The sequence below is a fragment of the Malaya genurostris genome, chromosome 3, assembly GCF_030247185.1.
Source record: "Malaya genurostris strain Urasoe2022 chromosome 3, Malgen_1.1, whole genome shotgun sequence".
Taxonomy (NCBI): Eukaryota; Metazoa; Arthropoda; class Insecta; order Diptera; family Culicidae; genus Malaya; species Malaya genurostris.
The window spans coordinates 147,657,015-147,669,800 of NC_080572.1; the positions used below are offsets into that span (position 1 = coordinate 147,657,015).

Sequence of the window (12,786 nt, forward strand, 5' to 3'; positions counted from 1 at the left end):
AAAGAGCCTATTTTCAACAGCCATTACTGTAAAATCTAATAATGATGAAACAATTCGTCCAAGACATGAAATTTGCGTCTTTTCCTTAACTTTCAAATAAGCGATTTCTTTAAACAACATTTAGAGTTAATATAAGAGTAAAGGTTGAAAATTAATAAACAAAAAAAAATTTCCAACTTGGGCCTATTATTTTCCTTTTTTTTTTTTCGTTGAAAAAAGAAGTGTTAGGTGTTTAACTCAATCTTGGCAAAGTTTCAGAGTGGAAAAATCAATACTTTCCGAGCTGTGAATTTTTCAATCACGACCCGCACGAGCGGAGCGTACCGCAGCGCAATTCCCTCGGATACGGATTTAGAAGGCTATCCGCATTATGCCGATCCGACCGATCCGAGCTCTCCAGCGTTGACTTTTTTCTGCTTCGGCTATGGCTGAGCTGCACATGCATTCTTTCATTGCTCGAAAACATGCTTCATATTTTCAAAATTTGAAAAATTGATGCAATAGCTGTGTATGTTTTTCTCGAAGCTCTTAATCAATATTTTTCACAATACTATCCACATATACGCAAGTGCATCCATTTTTCTGACTGCGCTCCTCAAAAATGTAAAACACTGCGAATCTTTTTCATCACGAGCATGATTTTCATTATTTTGCACAGTGTAATTTTCACGCGACAGCTCTTGGAAAAGGGCCATGCGACGGTGCTGGAGGAACTACCAAAAGAATTGCACGTCGCGCAAGTTTACAAATGATTGTGGATTGTCAAATTTCGACAGCGAATGAATTGTACGAGTGGACTAGGAAAGCATCTTCTCTACCCAATATTTCAGTCATATACAAATGTTCGGTAGACTATGTAAAAGCTGAGAAATTTTCTTTAAAATCGTTTCGAAAAAGTAAAATAATTTCTGGAACACAATCGTTTCACTATGTTGAGCCCCTCGGAGACAAGGAATTAAAAATGAAAGTTTTCTCTTCCCAGGACACGTTTTGTATTGAGTTTTTGTAAACCAGAAAAACCAAATCATAGGAAAATTGCAACTGTGCAAACACTTTATGTCACCATTATTTTATTACTCACGTAAATCCTGTGTCTATACACATTGTTACCATTTGATTCGTATATACACTTCTGGTGGCAACTTTTTACCGCGAACCACCAGTTCAGGTTCGTTTACCTGTTTACAATTTTTAACTTTAAACACTATATTTTATATAAAACCTATTTTAATCCACCTAGTGGTGTAATGATGCCTTTCTCATATTACTCATTACATCATGAATATAACCGTGAAATTCGCAAAAACAACTGTTTATTGAATAGGAATAGTATAATTTGTTCGGATCTAATCTCACAAACTCTATAAATCCTGTTTAACCTGTAGTTCCGGAACCGAAAGTAGTATCCACAACAAATTAAGGAATTCCGTATGAAACTGTAAGACTTTTCTTTTGAACCTATAAATTTGTGAAAACCTATTCAAGAAAAGTGAGTGAGATCCTTTTTGCAGTTTCTAATCACAATTTCCAATTCTCCCGAAACCGGATTCAGATGAACGGAAAAGCCGAGGTTGGTTCGTTTGCTACCAACAAATATGACATACAAATTGGAACAGTTTTGAACGTAGTTAAACTTATACTTACTATCTCATGCTCTATTTCGTTTTAACCAATTAAACTAAATCTAACGAAACGAACCTGCGTTTCTGTTACTACTGCGTGCTAAACAGCATGAATCAGCAGCATGAAACATGTAGTAGGATTATTGACATCCCTACACACGCCTTGTTCGTTTTGTGTTTTCTTCTTCTTTCGGTGTTGTACATATTGTCACTCTATATGGCGATTTGATAACTTTGACACTCATCGCCCTGTAACTGCGGAACCGGAAGTCGGATCCGTATGAAATTTCACAGTAGGTTTAAAGACAGTATGAACTTCAATTCAAATCAAGATTTGTTAAAATCGGTTCAAGCATCGCAGAGAAATCGAAGTGAATTTAGTTTTAGGAGTTTTTCCACTTTCGGTGCTCTCGGAACAGGAAAAGAGGGGACCAGTAGTGCCGAATTAAGTTTTTATGCCCACAAACTAACAAGCTCTGCAAACTAGAAGCATTTATCAGACAGTTTTATGGGATTTGTACCTGTTTTTAACCATCGTTCGTGGAAAAATACTAACAAAATTGGTAATTTTCCACTTATGGCGCTTTAGTTCCGGAACCGGAAGTTGGATCTAGATAAAATGTTCCACAAATTTGTAGGATATTATAAGACCTTTCATTTGAATCTAAGTTTGCGAAAATCGGTATGGCGATTTAAAAACTTTGACACTCATCGCCCTGTAACTGCGGAACCGGAAGTCGGATCCGTATGAAATTTCACAGTAGGTTTAAAGACAGTATGAACTTCAATTCAAATCAAGATTTGTGAAAATCGGTTCAAGCATCGCAGAGAAATCGAAGTGAATTTAGTTTTAGGAGTTTTTCCACTTTCGGTGCTCTCGGAACAGGAAAAGAGGGGACCAGTAGCGCCGAATTAAGTTTTTATGCCCACAAACTAACAAGCTCTGCAAACTAGAAGCATTTATCAGACAGTTTTATGGGATTTGTACCTGTTTTTAATCATCGTTCGTGGAAAAATACTAATAAAATTGGTAATTTTCCACTTATGGCACTTTAGTTCCGGAACCGGAAGTTGGATCTAGATAAAATGTTCCACAAATTTGTAGGATATTATAAGACCTTTCATTTGAATCTTAGTTTGCTAAAATCGGTTGAGTTGTTCTAGAGATAATTGAGTGTAAACTTTTTCTCAAATTTTCACATATTACCATATAACTCTGGAAGCGGAAGTCACATTGAATTCTCCGGAACCGGAAGTCGGATCGGAATGAAATTCAATAGCAGGCTATGGTACTATGAGACCTTTCATTTGACTCTTTGTTTGTGAAAATCGGTTTGGCCATCTCTGAGAAAAGTGAGTGCATATTTTTGTTACATACACACACACATACACACACACACGGACGGACACACACAGACATTTGCTCAGTTCGTCGAACTGAGTCGAATGGTATATGACACACGGCCCTCCGGGCCTCGGTTAAAAAGTCGATTTTCACAGTGATTGCATAGCCTTTCTATATGAGAAAGGCAAAAACACAAAAGAATATCAACATATCATGTTATGTGCCCTAGCACAAAATTTGGCTAACCCCTGAATGACTAAACATATCACAATAGAATATACTTTCTACTACTTGCGCAAGTTTATTCGTTGATAACTTCTTCTCAACATTCCGATGCGGCCATGATGATCGTTGGTCGACTTGTTGATTAGATCAAATCCAAACAAACTTTCCTATCTCTATTAAGGCCATCGTCCAAGTACCATGCGCGCGGGTGGATTTAGGAAATTTTCGATGGAAATTTCGAAAAATTTGCCAAAACCAAAAACATACAGACCTTTGAAATACGTTTATCTATCTACAGGGTGAAAATGGCTGGAAAATTCGGAGGATTTTCCGAGTCTTATCAAAAATAGCTCTGAAAAATGAGTGTTTTTGTGATCTTTCACAATTATCTGGAAAAATAAAGCGATGACATAAACTTCTTTTTCAAATAAACTTTATTATGGATACACAGATTACATTCGGACACATTTTTGGAAAACCTTTTCACGCTTTTCATAGAAAATCCACGAATTTCAAAAATTTCCACGAAATCGGTTATATGAAATTCGTTGATTTTCCATGAAAAGCGTGAAAAGGTTTTCCAAAAATGTTTTTGAATGTGATCCTTGTTGCCAGCATGAGGTTTTTTTTGAAAAAAAAATTTCATTCCATCGAAATATTTTTTCAAATAATTGTGAAAAATTACAAAAAAAGCTCATTTTTTCAGCGCTATTTTTGATAAGACTCGTAAAATCCTCCGAATTTTCCAGTCATTTTCACCCTGTAGATAGATAAAAATATTTCAAAGGTCTGTATGTTTTTGGTTTTGTCAAATTTTTCGAAATTTCCATCGAAATTTTCCTAAAACCACCCGCGCGCATGGTACTTGGACGATGGCCTTAAATGAGCAGTTGTTTTTGCGAATTCCTCAGTAATATTTATGATGTTTAGAGTTATATGAGATAGGCATTATTACATCACTAGGTGGATTAAAACAGGTTTTTTTTCAAAGATTTTTAAATTAGATCCGAATGCAGTATCTGACGGTTCTTTAGATGAAAATGAATGGTTGTTTGGTCATACATCATTACACAAGTTTTTCTTTACAGGGACATATTAGTTGCTGTAACGCAGTTTTTCCACCTGTTTGGGGTGCTTCTTGGAGGTATTATTACTACAAAAATACTTAAAACTATGAGTCCTCGAAACATCATGTTGCTGGGTAAGTATTGTAACATATGAAATTCCATGCTACAGGAAGGATTCAAATGTTTAAATGTGATGGGATATCGATAAGTATTTCATAGCAAACATCTCGAGATGCCATCGGCTTATGATAACATTTTTAGCCGTATGCGATAACTTTAAATAACGAACATCATCCTTGTAAACAATGTATGTACAATCATCCTTGTGAACAATGTATGTTTTGAGATGTCTTGAGCTACCCTTCAAGTTATAACTTGTTAAAACCCGTTCATTTTTAACAGAGATATCAATATTTTTGTCGTGAATACGACTTATTTCACTATGGAGCGCCGCCCAGTTTTTAATCGTGAATATCTCTTGTTGTATCTAATGAATCAACATAATTCTTACTAGATGCCATCGGAAATATGATCACAATTTTTTGATAAAATTTTCAATTGTGTGACATAATCTCAAATAGTTCAAAAACAAACTTTTCTGAAATGTTTGGTATCAACAAGTATCAAAGAGGATAATTCATAAGGCGCGTTTGCCTTTCTCGTATTTTGCAAGCTCATAGCTCAGTTATCTGTGGAAGGATTTATATAATCTAACTACCAATAGAATCGAAAATTTTCAACTTGAACATGTATTGCAAGAACATTGAAGTTTTCCAATAGTACACTATTGAAAAACCTGTTTGATTTAACCCATGACAGCACCAGCCAATCAGAACGCGAGATGTCTGCTTCTATACAAGAGCATCCATATAAAAGTTGAGTGGTTCATTTTTCCTACCATTTGCTGAGCAACTGTTCCCGAAACAAGACACACACGAGAGCAGCTTCGAGGACCTCACGAAATCCAGTTCCAACCGGGCCGGTACACAAAAACTATATAACACCAGAAGGGATCAGTCGTCATGGAAGCGCTACTCAGTTAAGTTGTACGCTGGAATGAAGATGAACGCCAGACGGGCCCCGGCACCACGTCAGAAGCGAAGCACACCAAAAGCCTGCCAGTTGAAGCCATCAGTTTACACACCAAGAAGCATCTCAGTTCTAAATCTTGTTGATTGTGACAATTCTAGGCACTTTTTAGTGCCACAGATAATCATTAAGAGTTAATTAAACTTTCAATATTTCCTACCAAAAGATTCATCAAGATGGAAGTTAAAATAACTTGCATCGTCACTAACACATTCAATTACGAACGGCAATGCGAAAGCGAATGTGATGATGTTGAACACATCTTTATACTAGTATGGGGTCGTGTGAAAATATGCCATGCGAAACAGGGTTGCCATATATACAGATCAAATTTTTCTATAATATTTGGCATATATTTATAGTATAGTTATTGATTATAACGGTTTGCTTACTTATCTTGAACATACATCTGGTGTTTTTTTGTTTTTCAAGAAATTAATAACAATGAAATAATAATAATGACAAGATATTGTTATTATCATTGTTGGTTTTTTTGTATTATGAATTCGCGCCAGAGTTTTCAATTCTAATTATGAAGTGCTAGTGATAATATTACGGATAGCGGAGTTAAAGTTATTGATATACTCCAATAATTTTCCATTTTGTTCATTAGTTTGAATCCGAGCTAAATAATCAATAATAATGATTGATTTTATTATTTCAAATTTCTTTATGAAACTTAGCCATTTGTCCATTATTATTGATATTATTTTTATTATTATTATTATTATTATTATTATTATTATTATTATTATTATTATTATTATTATTATTATTATTATTATTATTATTATTATTATTATTATTATTATTATTATTATTATTATTATTATTATTATTATTATTATTATTCGATTGTCAATACATTTCAGACCAGGCCATTGCAATTATCTCTTACTAAAATTTCGAGAAGAATCAGATATCTTCGCACTTCATTGCTTCAATAAAAATAAACTACAAATTTGTCGTACCTAGCCTCCTATATTAGCAAATGAAAAAGGAATTGTTTCAAGTTTGGAATATATAGTTGTAGAATAGTAGCTGTTTAATGTTACTAATCGGTACTTTAATGTAGGCGCATCGCTTCAAACTCTAGTAGTGAAAAAGGGAAAAGCTTGCACAATTCAATCAACTAACAGATATTCGGAAAAGTGATGAAAGCGTTTCGCATTCACGACATCCAGTTATTACCCATTACCCACCCGCCTTTTTTGTAAAAGATTTTCCCCCTATTCCAGTGCACAGCGGTTCCAAGAATTTTTTATTTTAATTTTTCCCTTCTCTTGATATTATTAAATTTGATAGTAATCCACCCAGAGTTATAATTTGTCTGTATTGCGGGATAGAGAATACATTTCGTCGGTAAAATTATAGACCATATTATTTATTTATTTATTTATTTATTTATTTATTTATTTATTTCTTATTCCTTCATCTGACCTGTTATAGTCTCCATGAAACATTGGAAGGGGAAAAGCCCACTTGAGGATAATTCAATCGTCCAATTGGGCGTAAAACCCCTTCATCTTTTCTGACGGTTGACAATAATACAACTGTACAAACATTTTCATATTACATTGTGGGCTTACACTTATACATTACAATAATCTTCTTAGTCTATCTTTAAAAACATCACATGAAATGGAAAAATCAAAACATTCATAGGCACTATTAAAACTATTACACATTCCCCTAATGGGTTCGTTTTGTCCATAGTCAGTACGTTGATAGTCAAGTCTTAAAAAGTTCCGCGATCTTAAAGTTCTAGGTGGTACATTGATATTTACTTGAGAAAGGATATTAGGAGCGTCAATTTGTCCTATCAATAGTTTCCCTATAAATACAGCTCTAAAATATTTCTCCTTTTTGAAAGTGTGTCCATACCCAGTAATCGACAGCGATCAGTATGAGGTGGCAATTCTGTCGGGTTGCGCCAAGGTAAAGATCTGAGGGCGTAGCGGAGGAATTTAGCTTGTAATGATTCAATTCGGTTAATCCAAATGTCCGCGTAAGGACACCATATTACCGATGAAGCTTCAAGAACAGATCGTACAAGGGTGAAATACAATGATCTGAGACAGTAAGGGTCACTGAATTCTTTTGCTATTTTAAAGATAAATCCAAGATTCCGGTTAGCTTGTGCAATGATATGGGAGTAATGGTCTCTGAACGACAGATGAGAATCAAGTACTACACCTAAGTCCCTTACAATTGATACTCTCTCAAGGAATTCTCCAAAAATAGTGTATCTCCAGAGAATAGGTTCTTTCTTGCGTGTGAATGAAATAACGCAGCATTTCGATATACTAAGCGTCAATCGGTTACGCGTACACCAGTCGCTGAAGACATCAACTTGTCGTTGTAAGGCCATGTAGTCTTCTTCAGATCTAATGATATGAAATAGCTTGAGATCGTCTGCATAAACAAGCCTACACCCTGGTGGCAAGACAAAACAGATGTCGTTGTAGAACAAAGAAATTAGCATAGGTCCGAGATTGCTACCTTGAGGCACACCCAACAGATTCGAGAAGCTATTTGATTCACAATTTCCAAGCTTAACAGAAAGTTAACGGCCAATAAGATACGATTTGAGCCAATCTGTCAATGTTTCCGATGCACCTAGTTTTCGAATTTCCGCAAGTAGAAGAGTATGCTCAACACGATCGAACGCTGCTTTAAGGTCTGTATAAACTGTATCAACCTGTGCTCCATCTTCAATGTTTCTGATGCAGTGTGACGTAAACTGAACTAAATTCGTAGCTGTTGATCTACCGGGGAAAAACCCATGTTGATCGGTCGATATGTATGATTTGGTTTTTTTAAATAGAACATTGCTAACGAGAATTTCGAAGAACCAGCACAAAGAGAAGTGATACCGCGGTAATTTGCTACGTCTTGCTTATTTCCTTTCTTGAACATAGGGAACATGTACGATTTTTTCCAGAATTGTGGAAATATTCCTTGCGACAGAGACTTATTGAAGATTATCTTTAGAGGAACATACAGTGCATTCGCGAATCGTTTGAGTATGATGGCAGGAATGCCTAAAAAGTTCACTTGTTGGTTTAATTTAGTGCCGATTTTATTTTTCAATGGAAATCGATGTCACAGTCAGTTCTTTGGGATAAATTTGCTAGCTTTGAAATGACATGAATTGTTAGATCTTCTTGATGTTTCACAACGGATGGCATTCCTCTCGAATGGGAAAGATCCGTTAAATAATTTTGTGTATAGTTTTCATTCACTTTACGATTATGGCATTTCTTGTAGTACCATGATCACAGAGCTTTCGAATGCTAGTTCCATTTTGGAAATTTTACCCACCGGTACTACGAATATCCAAAAATATTACCTTTTCTAGTTCAACTCACAAGACGAAAATTAAGAACGCAGTTTAATTTTTTTTACTCGTTCAGTTGAACGAGACTGATATGTCGCTCACTAAGACACGACCATCTAATTCTACTGAAAATGTTAGCATAGATTTTTTATGTTGTTACGTTATGTGCAACAGGAGATGTCTACATTCATAAACTTATCACTTTTCCAGAAAGCAATTTATCTTTGACTGTACGAAATTACGAATACCCCAATGATATTCCTTCAAATAATAATTACAACATAAATGAATAGATTTCATTGATAAATACTACCGTTCATTCTATGAATTTTTCAAACCATACAAACTTTTAATTTTGTTATTTAATTTTGACACAATATTAGTACTAATTTTATTAAAAAATTATCCTCTCCGACCACTTTTGGTAGGTTATGTTTATATCAGTGGCTTAAAATTCACCTAACGGAAAATAATTTATAAAGTCACTTCTCAAAAAATCAAATCACTACTAAAAGTGATAACCGTGGTGACTATCATCTTACGTAATACCAACATTTGATAGTGATGTTAGCCTTTCAGCAGTGGTGACTGAACTTGGTGATTATCACCTTACATGATTCCAAATTTTCAAAAGTGATTATCACCTTACGTGATTCCACCCCTGGTACGTGTAGATTAAACTAATAAATCGGTTTTCGAGAAGCTAAATTTCGAGTCTTCGACAGTATTGTTGAAACAAACTTTTTGGTAGCATGTCAATTCAGCCAGAAGAGGTGGATGATGAGGATCAATCCCAAAGAGAGGCTCGACAGCTTGACACACGTGACAATTTGCTAATGCTTCCTCGTTTATGAACAGAAGATCTAGAGAACGATTCAATCTGTTTGTCACCATACTAATTTGGAACATATTTAAAAGAGACATCCCGTCTATTAGAATGCAATTTGCTCCCGAAAGAGAGGAAGATGACGGATCGATGGTAGCATAACCGTAGGAAGTATTGTTCCATACAAGACCAGGTTGATTGAAATCTCCAAATAGCAGATGAGAAGTAGAAGGATCCAGTCCACTTGCAATATTTAATGCAGAATCAATATGCTGTTGTATCACGCTTGCGTTGCTTGCCATATCAGGTGGAATGTAGACTACACCCACGCAGATATTATAATTGCGACTGAACCCAGAGCTGTTCTAAAATATTGTTACAGTTTGTGTTTAATCGGTTAGTAACAGCAATAAGTACACCACCGCCACTTTTTTTACCAACACTTTTTGTGTCACGATCATTCCGGTAGACTGTGTAACCAGGACCAAACAACTGCAGCGAGGAGATGTCGTCGTTCAGCCATGTCTCCGATAGTACAATCACATCAAATTCCGCATCATAAACAGCAACAAAGAAGTCGTCGATTTTGGTGCGCAAACCTCGCACGTTTTGATAGTATATTTTTAGTTGTACAGTAGTAGCATCAGGATCCGGATCTGCGATGTCAGTCAGCAGGCGAGTGACGGAATCGGGATTGCAGACGTCATTCTCAGTCATTGGTTGCAAACAGGAGTTCTTTTGAGGAGGTGCAGTATCGAGTGTAGCTTCGAGAGGACATATACCCTCCCAAGATTTACCTGGAGAAAAAATTATGGCGGCATCAGGATCTGGGGATAAATTCATGGCAGCATCAAGATCTGGATCTGCGATGGCAGTCGGCAGGCGAGTGACGGAATCGGGATTGCAGATGTCATTCACAATCATTGGTTGCAAACAAGAGTTCTTTTGAGGAGGTGTAGTATCGAGTATAGCTTCGAGAGGACATATACCCTCCCAAGCTTTACCTGGAGAAAAAATTATGGCGGCATCAGGATCTGGGGATAAATTCATGGCAGCATCAAGATCTGGATCTGCGATGGCAGTCGGCAGACGAGTAACGGAATCGGGATTGCAAATGTCATTCACAATCATTGGCTGCAAACAAGAGTTCGTTTGAGGAGGTGCAGTATCGAGTGTAGCTTCGAGAGGACATATACCTCCCAAGCTTTACCTGGAGAAAAAAAATATGGCGGCATCAGGATCTGGGGATAAATTCATGGCAGCATCAAGATCTGGATCTGCGATGGCAGTCGGCCGGCTAGTGACGGAATCGGGATTGCAGATGTCATTCACAATCATTGGCTGCAAACAAGAATTCTTTTGAGGAGGTGCAGTATCGAGTGTAGCTTCGAGAGGATATATACCCTCCCAAGCTTATCCTGGAGAAAAAATCATGGCGACATCAGGATCTGGAGAAAGATGCTTGGCAGCGTCAGTATATGCGATGGCAGACGACAGTAGTTGATTTAAATCAAAGTAATTGCTATCCAGCACGAAGAATATGCTGACGTTTCTTCTCAACGAGCTTTTTATACTCAGGGCATTCCAAACTGTACGCTTCGTGTTCTGTGTCTAGATTCAATTTTCGGTTTCTGTTCATCTGAGCACAATTAGCACAACACAGTATTTCTGAGACACAAACAGCCGTGGAATGGTCACCAGCACATTTTGAGCATACTTGAGAGTGGTTGGACTCATTACTCTTATGTCCATAAGCACAACATTTGAAGCAGCGCACGATCAAAAAGCATTCAAACACTCTACATATATCCCAGCAAATGTTCACACGACCCAACTTTAACATAGCTTTGTTCGCATCATTATTCACTTCGACTATATAATTGTATACCGTAATGTCGTTGCGCACTGATTTGAAGCAAGTGATTAATTTCAACTCAGTCAAGGTGACTGATTCATTCTGATCCTTCACACATTCCATAAGTTCACTTTCAGAAAGCATATCGGCAACACCTACAATCTTCAGTCTCGGTTTGATTGGTTTTGAGACTGACACCTTGTAATTTTCACCAAGCTTTTTCCTAACATCGGCAACCGCGGGTTCTACAGAATCAGCACATTTGACGCCAAGAATAATTGATCCACTGTTCCCTTCACGAACTGTTTGAATCTGATGCAAAACACGATTAATATGATTGCTTAGGTCACACTTAGTTTTTTTGGCACTTTGCTTTGTTTCTTTTGGGCGAACAACGATGACGCAATCATTTTTGTGAGACTGTGAATCACTAACTGATGATTGCGGGTTGTCACTGGTATTGTTAGTCGGGGATAACGTATCATTATCGTCAATTCTAGGTCGCTTTCTAGATCTAGGATTTCGGCTAGGACCACTCGGAGTAATATTTTTTCCGGTATCAGTTTTTAGTACATCAGCAAACGATTTTTTATTTGTATTACCAGATGATTTTCGGGACAGTTCATGTTTTAAACTTTCTACTGCTTTCTCTACTTGTATGCCAATATCGTGCTCCAGTAGTTTAATCTTCTCATTAAAAACATTTTTGCACAATTTAAAATTCTCATTCATTTTTGCAAAAATGTCGTTACATTTTGCTAAAATTTCGTTGTGACCTGATTGGTGCTTCCGACAACCATGGCACAGATATTTCAAACCACGATTTATTTCAATTGCCTTCAACCCATGCTTATCAATATCATCAGTACATTTTGGGTGTAGCATCAAACCACACGGGCCGTAGCAGAACACTTTCTCGCTATCTTCTTTTATTGCTTTCGCACAGGAGCCGCATTGTAATGTGGTCGTCATCTCACCCGTGACATTCGACCCGTAGGTCGTCCACCAAACGGAACAATAGAAACACTTTAGATGAGTCTGTTTATCGACAACTTTTGAAGAAGACTGCGTCAATTACGCATATGAATATCAATGCACAAAATATATCACAAGAACCGATCTTTAAAAAGACATACAAATCTTCATTCAAATTGACATAGAACACCGATAAAACGTAGTTTAACGCGGGAAATAAACGAGTCGCATCCAACCACATCAGTTGTTAGCTATATCTTATAACAAGAAAACATGCCGAACACACGAACTCTTTAAAATGGATAAGTGTCAAGCAAAGTATCGTTTATCGGAGGGCCTAAAATGTTGTTTTATCATTTTGCCTTTCTCATATAGAAAGGCTATGTAATCATTGTGAGATCAGACTTTTTAGCCGAGGCTCGGAGTCATATACCATTCGATT

The 12,786-nt window shown here is 36.6% G+C and overlaps 1 protein-coding gene across 1 annotated transcript in view; it reads left to right on the plus strand.

Annotated features, from left to right (window-relative positions):
- The window catches only part of LOC131438546 (solute carrier family 22 member 21), a 640,450-nt gene that overhangs the window by 259,696 nt on the left and 367,968 nt on the right, over positions 1-12,786 (plus strand). The window contains exon 4 of the mRNA XM_058608646.1: positions 4,281-4,393. Coding sequence (XP_058464629.1) covers positions 4,281-4,393 — 113 coding nt within the window. The remainder of the gene's footprint in view (positions 1-4,280; positions 4,394-12,786) is intronic.